General features: G+C 37.1%; 2 protein-coding genes across 2 annotated transcripts; one reads left to right on the top strand and one right to left on the bottom strand.

Annotated features, from left to right (window-relative positions):
* Positions 1-7,897: 7,897 nt before the first annotated feature.
* LOC111902547 (serine acetyltransferase 2) lies at positions 7,898-11,177 on the top strand. Its single transcript, XM_023898364.3, has 9 exons — positions 7,898-8,387; positions 9,120-9,317; positions 9,404-9,463; positions 9,536-9,631; positions 9,739-9,763; positions 9,836-9,930; positions 10,028-10,194; positions 10,301-10,374; positions 10,473-11,177. Exons 1-9 carry the CDS (start codon positions 7,980-7,982, stop codon positions 10,550-10,552), a joined length of 1,203 nt encoding a protein of 400 aa, XP_023754132.1. The 5' UTR covers positions 7,898-7,979; the 3' UTR covers positions 10,553-11,177.
* On the bottom strand, positions 11,007-16,353 carry LOC111902546 (protein GRIP). The gene is made up of 21 exons (XM_023898363.3): positions 16,052-16,353; positions 14,872-15,438; positions 14,670-14,785; positions 14,405-14,574; positions 14,211-14,304; positions 13,981-14,148; positions 13,780-13,905; positions 13,584-13,692; positions 13,427-13,506; positions 13,221-13,349; positions 13,053-13,153; positions 12,831-12,964; positions 12,647-12,753; positions 12,431-12,550; positions 12,300-12,330; positions 12,154-12,206; positions 11,961-12,032; positions 11,829-11,876; positions 11,648-11,753; positions 11,488-11,546; positions 11,007-11,344 (listed from the first exon to the last, which is right to left on the bottom strand). Exons 2-21 carry the CDS (start codon positions 15,335-15,337, stop codon positions 11,231-11,233), a joined length of 2,403 nt encoding a protein of 800 aa, XP_023754131.1. The 5' UTR covers positions 15,338-15,438; positions 16,052-16,353; the 3' UTR covers positions 11,007-11,230.
* Positions 16,354-16,649: the final 296 nt, after the last annotated feature.

Genomic DNA, 16,649 nt, shown 5'->3' with positions numbered 1-16,649 from the left:
TGTATTCTCCAAATCCATAAAAAAAACATTCATTGATTAGAATCCTACAACTCTCTGTTATTTAAATCCAAATACAGTGGTGGCGACGACATTTTCTATGAGAAGGGATCCGACGACAGAGTGAGGATCCGGATGCACTGAATCAAATCGATTTCTGAAATCAAAGAAGAAGAAGATTGAATTAAATCAAATTTAAGCTAAAACCATCCCACAACTCGATTGGGTCACCAAAATCGAAGCTAAAATTAGAGTTGAATCAAGAAGACAGTGTGTGTGTGTATGTGTTGTGTTCTTAGTTTACCAAAATCCTTCATTCATCTTTGTCACCAGAATCAGGCCTGATGAACAAGCATGGTCAGAGTGGTGATGAACAACTAGGGGCGATGGTGACAGATCGGTATCATGGCGATAGCTGGGGGATACGAGGTGGGGATTTGTGGAAGAAGGGCTTGTTGGGTTTTAGTTCAAAAATAGTTTCGTAAACTAGAAAAATATGGCAACGGAAGACTTAAAATTTTGAACAAAACATAACATTTTATACCCACTAAGCATCTTCTTGCAAGTTATAGAAATATAAAATACCAACCATAGAAAGGATGAAGAAATAACAACCTTTGTTGTTCTTTGGATCCTCTTGAGAGGCTTGGAAGTTGAAGAAGAATGTGGAACTTTTGAAACACCAACAATGACTCAACTTGATGTAGATGCTAGTCCATAAACTCTTAAACCCTTAAGCTTTAAGTTCATAACCAATATGAACTTAAAGAGGGCATGTGAAAGCAAGTAATCTCCGAGTCTTCAAAGCAAAACTAGAGAGAAGGAGAGAAGAAGAACAAGTTTCAACCATTTGTATCAAGTATAAAGAATGAGTGCAAGCCTTATCTTTTATATGCATAAAGTGATTTTATGGACCATAAGTCCTTAACACTTTAAGACAATAATGTCTCCAAAAGCCTTCTTGTCTCCTCATGCTTTTAAAGCATGGTTTCTTTTCTTTTAAATAATCAAAAGCCCATAACATGCTTCATAGAAGCATGTCATGTTTTTAAGATATAAAAAGAAGTCAAAATTTTATAAAAACTCACAAGCTCTTTTCTAAGTTATAAGGTTTGGCTTTTGGCTAAAAGACAAAAGTCTTTCTAGTCCAAAATAATCTACATGACTTCTAAATCATACCATATGATATATATTATGTTACTTGCTAATGAAAATTATTATTTCCATGAAATAAATAATTTCGAATTTAATTATAAGAGTTTATTGAATATTTATTAAAACCAATTCCTAATAAATAATCAATTATATCAAGTTGTTGTTAGTGTGACCCATTAGTGTCATATGTTAATTAGCAATATCATTCTAATATGACTCTTAAGCATACTAGACCTTTTGGGCTTGATTTATAAGAGAAGTAGAAGAAGGGTGATAGATCACCATCTCCAACTTGTTGCTCTTTCTCTTGGAAACCTGCAACTCAAGAAAATAAAATGGAAGAATAGGGGATCGGTTTTTGATCTTGTCCTACAATGTTCCTTGTCTTTAAAAGACATTTGCATCAAGTAAAGGAGAAGAATGAACAAAATCAGTGGGTATGGGATGATTTGATTGTGTATTAAAGTTTTGAGTGTATGTGTGTATAACACCCAAAATCAGAAAGACCAAGAAAGGAAAGGAAACCCTAAGTCAAAGGGGGTCAACTCGTCAAGTCTAGGGAAGAACTCGACGAGTCGGAGCGGGATCCGTGTACAAGGTTAAGTGACCGACTCGACGAGTCAGAAAGTGGACTCGGCGGGTCAGGTCTGGGTTAGGAAACCCTAATTTCGGGACTTGGTACCCTATTTAAACATCTTATTCACTTTCCTAGGGCTCATTTGCGGCCCCTATTGTCCAGACCTCAAAACCCTAGCCACCCAACTCCATTGTTGAGCTAGTTCTTGCCTTGAGAGTGAATTGAAGCTTGAAGAAGGAAGAAGAACCTTGGTGGTGCAAGAAGAAGCTATAGATCCAAAGTTGGGGTGACTTTTCAGACCATTTAGAGGTAAAAAGCTTATACCTTGGTTGTTAATTATTTAGATCCCCTTTCTAGCATAGATCTGGTCACATTTGGACCATTTCCATGGTCAATCCAAACTTTGAGCCATTGAGGACGAAAAGGACTTAAGATCTAAGCACTTCTGAGCTTGAGAAGCTTTAAGGGGGCAACTTTACCCAGCCATGGCTTCATTTCAAGATCTAGGCCTTCTTTAAAGCTTGGATTAAGTGTTCTAGCCTCATAACACTTTGCATGCACGTAAAGTTAGCAACTTTACGTGCAAAGCTAGCATTAGAAGTCCAAATCTATGAGTTGAAGGTGTTGGAATGGACTGTAATCGACAGAATAGAGATGTCACAAGGTGGACTCAGCGAGTCAGTTCATGGACTCGGCGAGTCAGGTCGCAAACCCAAACCCTCATGTTTATGATTCAGATCAGTGGGTAGAGTTAGTACAGGATTCAACCAGACTGGGTCCGTAATGGACATGAAGATCATTGTACTCGACGAGTTCGAAGAGGAACTCAGCGAGTCCAAGGAAATCTTCTTAGTTATGAAGATGAACTCGACGAGTCGTTCATATAACTCGGCGAGTCATGGCCTAGATATTCATGCGATGATAATGAACTCGAAGAGTTCAAGGATGAACTCGGCGAGTCGGTTGAAGATAGTCCCGAAGTGTTAGATGAAGGAGGACTCGTCGAGTTCTCGCTAGACTTGACGAGTGGAGTCGGTGTTGTTTTGGGATTTGAGGAGCATGGACTCGGCGAGTTGGCAGGATAACTCGACGAGTCGTGTCAACTGGAAGGTTGACTTTAACCAGGACTTTGACCTTGAGGAGGACTTTGACCATAGTTGACTTCTTGAGGACAGTTAGGCTAAGTGTTTCTATTATTTGGTATTGGTAGCTCGGGCAGCTAAAGGAGCAGCGGTTCGGAGAGTTGTTGGATAGCAGTCAGAGGGTTATCAGCAGTTTCAGCAGTTTGAGGTGAGTCTCCTCATTGTGTGAATGGGTCTACGGCTACAATGCCGACCCATGTAGTTATGAGTAGGAAGACCCGGGGGTTAGCCCTAGGCACTGTTTGCTAGTATGATAATTAGGACCAAGGTCCAATGTCGGGCGGGTGCCCAAGGAATGGTTTGTGTGATAGAGTATACATGTTGTCTGTATGACACTTGTATGTGCCTGGTAGGGAGGTGAGTGTGGGCGATGTCCCGTATCTCACCATTAGCAGAGTATGGACGGGTTCCACATCTCATTAGTAACTGAGCAGGGGCGAGGCCCGAGTTAGGAAAGAAGAGAGTGTGGGTTGGGCCTATATCTCACTATCAACAGGAGCATGGACGGGGTTCCATGACTCATCAGTAGCTGGACAGGGGCGGGGCCCAAGACAGGCGAGGCCTTAGTACAGGAATGCAGTAGAGTAGTTATAGTTTATGTGCTATGCGATATGTTCTATGTTGTATATGTTTAGCGGGTGGGGCCCATAGACAGGCGGGGCCTAAGAGAAACAGATATGTACACCAAGCAGAGCTCGAAGCCAGACAGGGCCTGTTGTAGTTGGCGAGGCCCAGTAATCAGCAGTATGCAATTATGTGTATGGTATGTGGTAGGTTGGGGAACTCACTAAGCTTCGTGCTTACAGTTTTCAGTTTTGGTTTCAGGTACTTCCGGTAGCGGAGGGAAGAGCTCGGGATGATCGCATGCCACACACCATAGTTAGTCAGCCTGGGATGTTTTACTCTGATAATAAGAACATGTTTTGAATTAACACTCTGATTTTATGTTAAGATTTATGTTATGGATTGACAATTGTGGTTTAAGTAACGTTTTAAAAATGAAATTTTTAGTCGTGATTTTTGGGTCGTTACAGTGTGTTTTCTTAGTCTCGAAAGAGAAAGATATAGATGATGTAGAAGTAGGAGGTGGGACAGGATATGATTTGGGAGGGGGTGGGGTGAGTAGGTTTTATTTTTTGGTATTATTAAAATTAAAATAAAAAGATCATAATTAAAATAAGTTCAAAAAATAATTAGAATGGCATATTTGTCATTTCAGGTAGGGTATGGACCAAAACCACAAAAAAAAAAAAATGACAACCATAGTGTAACACCCAGGATTTTGAAAGCCAAGAAAGTGAAGGAAACCCTAAATTTAAGAGGGACTCGACGAGTCAAAGGAAGGACTCGGCGAGTCGGAGCGGGATCCGGGTCGACAAGAAAGTGACCAACTCGACGAGTCGGCCAAGTGGACTCGGCGAGTCTGGTCTGTGCGAGGAAAACCCTAAATCCGGGGCTTGGAGCCTATATAAGCATCTTAATCTTCTTCCTAGGGCTCCTTTACAGCCTCTTGCACCCAGAACGCCGCACCTTAAGCCCCCATTGTGTTCATTCAAGCTTCTAGCCATTTTGAGTGGGTTTAAGGAAGAAGAAGGAGTGGGAATTCTTGAAGCATCAGGGAGTGGCTTTGGATCTGAAGTTTGGGAAGCATTTCAGAGCATTGGAAGGTATCAATTCGTTTCTCTCCTCCATATTTTTCCTTGGTTATGAGTTTTGGGGCTTTTAAGCCATGTTTAAGACCAATCTTGAGCTTGAGGTCCAGATCTGAGGTTGCTACCTCAGATCCATGTTTATTTTGGTATGTAATCCCATAAAGTATCAGCCATTGGGTGGAAATTGGAGTCTCTTGGTCCTAAACCTTAGCTATGGGTGTATTTTGCCTAGATCTCACTCTCTACACGTAAAGGTTGCAACTTTACGTGGGAAATAGGCTTGGGGAGGGTAGATCTATAGTTTGGAGCTCATGCATGACTCGGAAGTCCTCTGCATGTAAGTGGATCTTAATGGACTCGGCGAGTCCTTCGAGTGGACTCGGCGAGTAGCTTGAAGATGAGGAGGAACTCGACGAGTAGGATGAACAGCTCGTCGAGTCGGTTGAAGTTAGCCATGGACTCGGCGAGTGGTATGAACAACTCGACGAGTTGGTTGAAGATTGCCTTGGACTCGGCGAGTCTACTAGTGGACTCGGCGAATCAGATCGTGAAACCTCAAACCCTTCGAGTTGAGACTCGAATCAGTGAGTCGGGTGGTGACTCAGCGAGTTGGACAGGACAGGACTTGGAGCTAGTGGACTCGGCGAGTCATGGACTGACTCGGCGAGTCGGGTCGCGAATAAGAAAGACCCTGAGCTTATGAACTAGGCGAGTCAGTAGGTAGACTCGGCAAGTAGGGTTGACCTGGAAGGTTGACATTGACCAGGACTTTGACCTTGACCAGAGTTGACCTAGTGACTTTTGGAGGTCAGTTGGACTAAGTGTTATATTGGCTCTTGAAGCTCGAAGAGTTAGTGGAGCAGCAGTTCGGAGTCAGAAGTCAAGTAGCAGTCAAGAGGATTAGCAGCATCAGTTCAGCAGTTTCAGGTGAGTTACCTTCCAGTAGCGGTGGGTCTACGGCCACAATGCCGGCCCACCAGTAGGAGTTGTATGTTAGATGATTGTCTTTGTGATATCATCTAGGTTTGCTACTACCTGATATGTTATATGCTGGCATGATATGTATATGTGATAGTAGTAGAGTTCGGTTGTTAGGACCGAAGGGTAGGTCAGACACCCCAGATATGTCTGACAGTATGTGATGATATGTTTATATGCTGGCATGATATGTTATATGTGATAGTGGTAGTAGGAGGGGAATAGTCCCCAAGTTCGGTCGTTAGGACCGAAGGGTAGATCGGACACCCCAGATATGTCTGATAATATGTTATGATATGTATATGTGATAGTAGCAGTAGGGGGTGAAATAGTCCCCGAGGATCGGTTGTTAGGACCGATGGGTAGGTCAGCACCCCAGAATGGCTTGACACGGGTAAGACGGCACCCCAGAATGGCCGTGTGGGTAGGTCGGCACCCCAGAATGGCCGTACCGGGTAGTCAGGCACCCCAGAATAGCCTGGCAGTATATATGTTATGTGTTTTTGTATGGTATGCGGTAGATTGGGGGAGCTCACTAAGCTTCGTGCTTACGGTTTTCAGTTTTGGTTTCAGGTACTCGGTTTTCAAAGAGGAGCTCGGGAAGATTGCAGAGCACACACCATAGTCAGTTAGCCTGGGAAAGTTTGACTCTGATAATGATATTATGTTTTGAATTTAATACTCGAAAGTTATGTTTAACTTATGATACGTTTTTATAAATCTAGCTTTAGTAAGGTTTTAAAAGAAATTTTTAGTCGTAATTTTTGGGATGTGACACATAGGGACCAAAACCACACAGTATCTAAAATTGGACCATTGATGTACCATCAAACTTTTTTAGACCAAAATCACATCATTTTGACAAGCACATGGAGCATTTTTTTCAAATTTGTCTTTCAATTATTATTTCAACTTGTTAAATTATATAAGTACTGCATTTTTTAGACAAATTTGCAAAAAGGTCCCTATGGTTGACAAAATTCTATGGTTTTGGTTCAAAAAGTTTTGGTGGTGCATAAATGGTCCAAAATTAGATCTTTCCATCACTAGTGGTACCTCTCATTTCCTCCACCCTTCTCTCTCTCTATCTCTCTCTCTCTTTTTTTCTCTCTCTCTCTCTCTCTCTCTCTCTCTCTTTCTCTCTCTCTCTCTCTCTCTCTCTCTCTCTCTCTCTCTCTTTCTATCTCTTTCTTTTTTTTCTTTCTTTATTTATTTATTTATTTTTTTCTTTCTCTCTCTCTCTCTCTCTCTAGAAAACACGCACTCAAGAACACCCCAATTGCCACCACCACCCGCTTGTACCACTAGACATAACCGATTTGTTCATACGTCGGGGAAGGAGCAGCAACAACTTCATTTTGCACCATAGCTCTGATGGAAGGAAGGGACAGTGGTGATGACGGAGAAGTCGATACAGGTCGCATGTCATCATCGTTTTCCAATCGTCAGCGTTCACCACCACTATCCGCCACTAACAACCTCCGTCTCCCTACCCTTACCTCCATATCTACTTCATTAACTCAATGAAACATTTCCTTCTAAAATCTAAAAAACCTAGATCTCGTCAGTTTCAGAGCTTTGTTTTACTTCAAACTATCAAAGAACACATTCATATTTCATACCAATAATCTAACCTCTGGAGTAGCAATTTCAATGTGATTTCTCTCAAACCCAGTTTCCATATCACTAATCTTAACCATATCTCTTCTTCTTCTTCTTCTTCTTCTTTTTCTTTGCATCTATGTCTACAATCAACAAAATCAGAGGAAGATGTAGAAGCATCATCCAATCGTTGGAACCATGTTCGATCAGATTCTTAACTTTAACAGACTGCATGATTACATGACTGGCCTTGCTAAAAAACACAAAACTTATCGATTGATTAGTCTTTTATGCTACTAGGTTTATACATATGATCCAGTTAATGTTGAGTACATCATGAAGACAAATTTTGGTGGTGCTAGTGCATGGACTAGGATAGAGACGACCACGTTTGAATTTAAGACTCTGGTGGTGATCCATTGGAAAAGGGTACTCCGACAGTAGTGTTGGGAAGATGGGTGGATTCTAGAGAGAAAGAGGGGGTGGATTTTCTTTTTGATTTATTAAATAAAAGAATAACAAAATAAACTAAAAAAATAATTACTTAAAGGATATATTCATCATTTCAGGTTAGATGTGGATTAATACCATACAAAAATGTCAATCTAAGGATCAAAACACACAATATATCTAAAATTAAACATTGATAAACCACCAAAAAAAAAAAAAATTGGATTAAAAACATAAAATATTACCGCTTATGATCATTTCTGCAATTTTACTTTTTTTTTTATTATTATATTTAGTTATCGATAAAAAGCTCCATTTTTAAAGGTTGATGGGTCGTCAAAAAACCGCTAAAAGCCATACGATATGAGAAGGTGATGACGATGTTTTTATATGCAACATGTCCCCTTTTCAATGATGATATGATTGATGTGTACTGGAGCCGCTGCTATCAACCGCAGGAACACCAACGAATCATCTCCACCACTCTACACCTATTTCAATCAAGATCAAACCCTAGAACTTCCCTACAGCTTCCCTTTCTTCCCATCAATGGCGGCTTGTTTGGGTTCTGTATCGGAAATGCATTCCATACGTACGGTTCTCGAAGAACTTGATGAAGAAAAACAGATGGTTCGACCGGAGACCACGAATTCTAACCCTAACTCGCCCACCTCCACCTCCACCTCCGTCATGGTGATGCGGCGTAAGGTCGAGAGAATCTTTCCGGTTTATGCACGGGGTAAATTATCTCCAAGATCCGATCCGTCTGTCAATTCGGGCTCGGTTGTGGGTGATTCTATCTGGGATGCTGTTAGAGTAGAGGCCAAGTGTGAGGTATTTGCAACTCTTCATAACTTTTCATGGCAATTCAATGATTTAACTCGAAATTCCTTTGAATTACTATATGGATTATGAGTTTCTAATTTCTCTGTTATCGGATAAACTATAGAATTTAATCAATTTATAGTTTATTTGATAGCGGATGATGAAAGTTTAGTGAGGAAAGATGAAATTTATCAAAGTCAACATGCAATAATTTATCTTTTGGAAAAATAATTGGTACTTCTCTCTAATGTTATTGGACAATCCTTACTTTCTACAGTCTACTTATAATTAGTGAATGAAAAATTGCTCAAAAAGGAAATATATGAAAGTCAACTTCTTGAGTTAGTCTCATAATTTGATACTCTCTTTGGCTTTGAAAAAGAAACTCATACAATAATGAACTCAAAAACATTTTTTTTTCTGAAACCTCTTGCCAATGATTAAACACAAGTTAACAAGATTTGTTTTCTTTATCCAGTTCGTAAAAATGTCAAAATTTTGAAATTTGACTCTTTTTCGAACTTTGATGTGGACTTTTTTATTTGGGTGGATGGAGAAATATCTTCTTTTTCAAGAAAGATGGTATCTTTTTTCTATATTAAACAAGTTATAATGATGTTACTTTAGTCTTGATGAGTTCTACTCAATGCCACTATGATTGGTGGAAGTTGTTTATTATAATCCAATTGAAGTAATAATTCTATGTATATATTAATTGGATGTTTGATGAAAAAATTTCAGGCTGAAAATGAGCCAATATTAAGCAGCTTCTTATATGCGAGCATACTATCACATGATTGTTTAGAGCGTGCATTGGCATTTATTATTGCTAACAGACTCCAAAATAACACATTATTAGAAACTCAATTGATGGATATATTTTGTGATGTAATGGTTCAAAATCGAGGCATCCATAGAGCAATTCGCCTTGATTTACAGGTGATGATTGTTTTCTACTTTGTTTGCATGTCTTCAATTTCAATGTCTTTTTTTTGTTTCTGATTTTATTTTCCTTCGTTTGACAGGCTTTTAAAGATAGAGATCCTTCATGTTTGTCATATTGTTCTGCTCTTTTATACTTAAAGGTATTTCAATTAGAAATTCAACGTCTTTATTGATGTGATGTGAAGTGTTGAATTAAATTGTGATTCTTTTAGGGTTTTCATTCGTTACAAACACATCGAGTAGCACATGCATTGTGGAATCAAGGGCGCAAGTTGTTGGCTCTTGCTCTTCAAAGTCGAGTTAGTGAGGTATCATTTTTCATCTCTTGTTTTAAGTTATTCATTAAACTTTCTGCTTCTTATTTACTAAATGTTACCTTTTTTTTTTTTTTTTTTTTTTTTTTTTTGTATTCTAGGTGTTTGCAGTTGACATACATCCAGGTATTCTTTCAAAATAGTAGTTTAGTGAGACTTAAAAAAAAAATACTTAATTTATTTATTTTCTTGACAAAGCTGCGAAAATTGGAGAGGGGATACTGTTGGATCATGGGACTGGATTAGTTATTGGTGAAACTGCTGTTATTGGTGATAGAGTTTCTCTAATGCAGGTGATTTGGTTTATCATATTGAATCAGGAAAAGAATGGAATGAACAATTCTTGATTCTTTTTATTTTTTTATTTTAAAAAAAATTGATGATTAACAGGGTGTAACATTGGGAGGAAGTGGGAAGGAAACAGGGGATAGGCACCCAAAAGTTGGTGAAGGAGTGTTGATTGGAGCAAGTGTGATTGTACTTGGGAATATAAAGATAGGTGATGGAGCAATGATAGCTTCGGGTTCCCTTGTTCTTAAGGATGTTCCTCAACATAGGTGACACATAATCATGATGAAATTGCATGATTTATTTTTCTTGTTTATTTATATTACTATTATGCTAATGCTAATAATAATATATTATTGTTATTATTATATAAAGCATGGCTGCAGGAATACCGGCTAAAGTGATTGGTTATGTAGAAGAGCAAGTTCCATCTTTAACAATGAAGCATGGTATGTTGTTAATGAATATTTTACATAAATTAAATTTTGTAAGGTTTGATGAAAGACATTGTTGATATTTAGTTTGTGATGTTGTTTGGTTATGGCAGATGCAAGCAAAGACTTCTTTGAACATGTAGCCATAGGATGTGAGGGAAGATCCATTGGTGAATATGAATACTCCATATAAATTATTATAATCCTATAAACTTAACTTAAAAATGCAGAAATTGGTAATGGTGGTGGAGGAAGTACTTTTGTATACCTGTAAACTCGTGATAAAACCCTAGGAGGGACTAGGGTTATGTTATATTCTAATTATGCTCTACCAAATTGGTGTAATCACTAATCCTCCTTCCCCCCTGTTTGAAGGATTAGGGCCTATTTGTACTGTTTTGTTTGTTATTGTAAAATGGAACAATAAAGTTGCTACATTTCATTATATCATATTTTGAGGAATCAGATGAGACATTCAACAGTTTAAGAAAATGAACGAAATCTAATTGAAGAAATAATGTTTATGTTTGAATATGATTTCTCTCTCATTCTTGGTTTTAGGCGAAAACACACACAACCAAACTGTGCAAATATCAATAGCAAAACAGAAAGAAAATGGTAGAAAATAAAGGCTAAATAAATGCATATACACCAAATTGTGGCTCGTATGAATGATAAATTGATGATACAAAAACTCAAGGACGCTCTATCCATCACACTTCCAGTTAATCTTTAGATGTGTGTTGTATATAATTTTCCTCTCTCTGATAGTATAATATAATATAATATATGTTAAAAAAAAAAAAAAAAAAAGTAAAGAGTGTTACAAAAAGAATACAAGAATATAGCATATATGATGCTGTTTGACTTGTTATGAAAAGGAGAAGCGTGAGAAGAGGGAGAGCCCAGATCCAGGGGATTCACTTGCAACTGGACTTGGTGGAACATCAGTAGAAGGCCGATACGCGTTTTGACACTTTTGAAACTGCATTTCATTTCATTTCATTTAAATCTCATAAAAACAGCTTCATATTTTCCCTTTTAACAATTTTGGTCAAATGGATAATATAACATAAAACCTTAACAAAAAAATTACTAAAACAGCCGAGTTAAAAATGATTTTCTCACCTCATCAGGGCTGAATTGAAGGAGCATTGCAATAACAGGTAGTAGAGCCCCCACTTCACCTATAATTCACACCAAAAAAATATATATACATAAATCAAGAGAAAGAGAAAGAGCAAGAGCTCATTATTTTTTTTAGTTATGTAGTAGAAATAGAATATACCTGTTTCAAGAAGCTTTACTATGACATTTTTAAGATATGTCATATCCACTCCTTCCCTCTTTTGTGATCTTTCCATGTTCCGAAGCTCTTCCTTTAACATAGCTTCCTGTGGGTTAAGTTGTTAATTGTTATTATAATATAATTTTTTTTTAATTAAAAAAAAAATCTAAAGTTAAAATACCTGTTGACTGTGAAGACGATTTTCGCGTTCAAGCTCTTCAAGTTCCTCCTGGAAGATCAACAAAAGTACATAACAAACTTAAATGAGTTTTTTAAGTCATTATTTTTTTATTATTAAGTCAAAAAAACTTACTTGAAGTGCAAGAATGTGTCTCTGAGATTGGGCTAGCTCTTCCTCCCTTTGAGCTTGTTGCCTAGCCAATATCTGAATTCCAATTTCTTTTGTTAGTTACTACTTACTAACTAATTTTATCAATATATTCCTACAGAATATAAAAACAGAACAAATGTCTAGGGTTTAAAAAAAAAAAAAAAAAAGTGCATACCAATATCTGTTGTTCTGCAACTGAGGTGTTTGGAGAATCCTGTCCTGTGAAACCTATAAAATTGAATTCCATGTAGAAATGAACAATCAATATTAGATTTCTAACTAGATAGAAAGACAGACAAGGGTATCAAACATTAATCATACCCGTATTATGGCCATTCTCATTGTTGTTTCCCTGAAAATAGCAATAACAATAACAAGGGTATTTAAGGAAATGAGAAAGATAACAAAATGAACATCATGATAGATTCTTATTTTGAGGGAAAAATAAATACCGATGGCTTTGATGATAATGAACGAACAAGATTCTTATTGTTGTCTACAAGTCTTGAAATCTCCATGTCCTTTTCTTCAATCATCTTATCAGCAAGCTCACGAAATGAATCATGTTCTTCCTATAAAAATAAATAAATAAACAATTTAAACAAAAGTATACTCCTTGATATTAATCTCCATATATAATTGTAATGAATATGAAATATGAATATCACCTTTAATTTTTTATATCGTGTTTGGACATCTTGTACTTCTTTTTGTAAAGTTTCATCAGGTGTTGACTTTTGTTGTTCAATTTCAGCCTTTAGCGCCTGGAATCTCACTGTAGAGTAATTTATTTTGTCGTTAAAAAGAATTAACAAAAAGTTTTTTAAAGTAAACTAAAAATTGTTTAATTACATTGCCATGTTTCTTCCACATTTTGAAGATTCTTCTCCCAGATTTCTTTCTCGGATCGATGGATAGAAATTGCAGAAGAGAGCTTCATTTCCATGTTCTTCACCTGTTGCTCAACAAGGCCAAGAGCTTCATCTCTAAAATAAATAAATAAATAAATAAAATTAGACATAAGATAATGTTTAAAAAATAACTTTCTGAACCAAACAGGAAAAATAGTGCCACCTGGCACTGAGTTCTTTGTCATGATGAGTTAGAGCATTTTCAAGATCATGGAGGGTTTTGTCCCTTTCAGCAGATACTATCACTATTTCATTTTCAGCCTCCTGTATAAACAAAATGTGAGTAGATCTGTGTGCCACATCATCACATAGAAGAGAAAAATATATACACCTTTAGTGCTTCTTCAAGGGCTTTAAGCTGTTCATTATCTTTAGCAGATGCCAGCTCAGCATCCTTTTTCTGAAGAAGTGCATGTGCACGAGCTTTATACGAAGCAAATTCACTTTCTAGACGTTTTATCTGAATAATAATTAAAAATTTATCATACACAATTTCATTAAATAATAGATGACACAGGAGAATAAATAGTTAAATACCTCCTCTTTAGCAGTTATTAACTCAGACTCTTTGGTGTTTGACTGCTGACTCAGCACAGATAGTTCTAGAGCCATCTGACCTGTGGGTTACCATTGTTACTTCCATTTAAAGGGCAAGAACTGAAAATAACAAGTCAAAGAAAGGGTATATATGTACTTTTCATTTTGGCGGCTTCAATTTCAGCACGTATACAGTTAGCCTCAGCAATCTCAAGTTTCCTGCTGAGTGCCTGAGAGGTGGCTTCCCATTTTTCTTTCTCTTTCTCCTAAAAATTAGGAAAACCAATTGAACAAAAAAAACATAAAAAAAAGGAAAAGGAATCTCATTGAGTTATATAGTTCATAGTTCATACATGTTCGTTTTTCAAGTGAGTAATTTCTCCTTTAATAGTCTCCATGGCAGCTTTAAGCCTTGCAGCTTCACCACTTGATGCTGCATCCATCTCTGCCAGTTTTGACTCTTTTTCTGCAACAAGTTTCTAAAAAAGGAAAATGATCAAATGTTTAACAACTTAAAGATATAATATATATATATATATATATAACTTGTTTACCTGTAGAGAAGAGATTGTTTCGGTTGCTTTTGTTCTATCTGCTGATGAGTCAGCAAGTTGAGCTTCCAGATTTGCTATTTGCTTTTGATGTTTTGAAGAAAGTTCAGCCATTGAAGCTTGTCTCTTTTCTTCTGCTCCTTGTAATAGCCCTTTCATGTTCTCTAACATCTGTTCATACAAAATACATCACTTTCCTGTATAAAGCTGAAACTAGTTTGACTTTTCAATACCTGTTCTTTTTCTACAAGTGACTGTTGCAATGTCTCAATGGTATTCTCTTTGGGCTCCAAAGAACGTCTCAGCTCTTCAATATTATCCCGAAGTCTAGTTTATGTCAAATAGTCAACAGTCAAAAGAAAGATTGACACAAAAGAACACATGGAAGCTTTCTATCTGAAATTCCAGAAATACCCTTTTAATGTACCTATTGTTTGCACTTCGAAGTTGTTGTCTTTCTACATCAATTGCTTTGAGTGCCTCATTAGCATGCTGACGTGTGCGATCAAGCTCCTGCTGTAATCCTGACAGCTGTAATGAAGCTTGCTCTGACTTTTCATTGACTTCTTTATATTTGGCCTCAATGTCATCTTTCTCCTGGAAAAGATCGTCTCCACAAACCAATCAGAATCAATACACAAACAGGAATTAATATCTTGGACACTGTTAAAGGGGCCCACAAACAAAATTACCTTCTGAACCTCTTGAATTCTTTGTTTTGCTCGCTTGTGAAGCCTATTCAACTTGGAATCAAGTTCAGAATTCTTCTCATCACGCTCTTTTACCTGTTGCTCCAGATTCTTTTCAACTGTATGCATAAAAAGTAGTATGAATTTATGCTAAGATTAAAAAAAAGGTAACAATAGCAAAGGGTAAACAGATAATTTATACAACCTTCAGCTAGTTTAGCAGCAAGCTCTTGGCACTTGGCATCTGCCTCTGAGTATTCTATACGAAGATGTTCCAAAGCTGCCTCTGCAGCAGCTCGTGTTTGTCTTTCTTCTATTAGTTCTTTGTTCAAGGATTCTATTTTGTCATGCAACTCTTTTGAATCTTCATGTGTCTCATCTTGATTAATTGTCTTTGTTTGTTGGATAGAACCAGTTGAATCTGTGTATAGATTCTTCAAATCATGGAAATGAGACTTAAAGTATTCATTCTGAAATTTGAGTTCTGCCATCGTTTGCATTAGATGATCTTGAGTGTCATCAGAAATGGGGTTACCATTGGATAAAATGCTATCCTCTTTTGAATTTCCAATATCTTGAGGACTCATGTCGTTTGATTTTGCATAAGGTTGTATAGCATCTCCAACATGATTTTCCGCCCTCTTGTCAACATCATCTCCCCCTTCTGACATTATCTTGTAATTTCTAAAATATTGTGATGTGTTTTGAAGATGGTGATGCCTGTATCTACTCTACCAGCTTGATATAGATTAAAACTAGAATGACATGATTCCTGCATAAAACAAATTCTTCCTTTGTAAAGAAACAGCATAAGGCTGTAAAGAGCATACATGTGCTTCAATCAAATAAGAACACCCAATATGAGATTGCAAACATTTGGATCATGGAAATTGACAACCAGTGTAGGAACATATACTGAAATTAACTCGAATTCCAATACTAAACCAAAGAATCGGGATTTCCGAACATATAATGGTATTGAAATTATGTATATCGTGGTATTGGAGGCTCGATTCCATGGTTTGTAATTGGTTGTAATTTGAAGTAAATTAGCTTCAATCCTATTCCAGACTCCAAAACCCTACCTTAACTCACAAACAAGTTTGAACCCTCCTACAATAACAAATCAACAATGTCCTTAATACTACATCAAATACCACGTGCAACGGCTAATATCAGTGACTAATTGATTCATTCCATAGAAAATTGATTCACAGTAACACCCTAGCAGAATATAAAACACACCAGGTTGAAAATCAAGCCTGCAGCTACAGTAATAAGTTAATAATGCTGACAATTGGGATTTGTTGTTCCTTACAGAGTGTTGCCGGTAGACAATTTTGCATAATGATATAGATAGTGAAGAACATTTGAGATAATCTAACCTTATTCTCCTGGATACACGAGATCACAACCAGCCACCAACTCGAAATTCGAAATTCGAATCGGAGTGATTGATTGGTCAATCAAGATCTATATTTCGTGATTTTTCGGATACCTAACGGATCTAAACACCACCACCCCCTCTATGAATCAATCAAACCGTATTTATCAAAAAAAATTGTGATTGAAGAAAGGGGTGGAGATTCGGAGGGCATAAACTCTATGAATCGTATGTTATCACGATTCGCATTTGTGAAAAATGGAAACTTTCAGTGGCACTAGATTTTCGTTTTACGTATGATCCCGAGTCACGAGTTCAACTCAGATGTACACCAAAGGCAAGTCGACACTTTTCACCCTTCGAATTCAACAAACCGGTCAATTCTTGACCAAAATTAAGATTTTTATAAATGTGGTAAATTTGGCAACCACCTATAACAATTTATCCTTTTTCTTTACTCTATCAGTCTATTGTAACCTTTTTTTTTTGGTCTGGCTTTCCTATTGCGGATTTTGCTATAATAAAATTGGTTTTATTATTTATTTCTTTTAATTTTTAATTGAAGTTGCTGCTATGGATGGTTAAAACATTGATGAAAA

The sequence above is a fragment of the Lactuca sativa genome, chromosome 2 (genome assembly GCF_002870075.4).
Source record: "Lactuca sativa cultivar Salinas chromosome 2, Lsat_Salinas_v11, whole genome shotgun sequence".
NCBI lineage: Eukaryota > Viridiplantae > Streptophyta > Magnoliopsida > Asterales > Asteraceae > Lactuca > Lactuca sativa.
The sequence above is the reverse complement of the archived record's forward strand: the minus strand, read 5'-3'. Positions and strand labels throughout refer to the sequence as shown.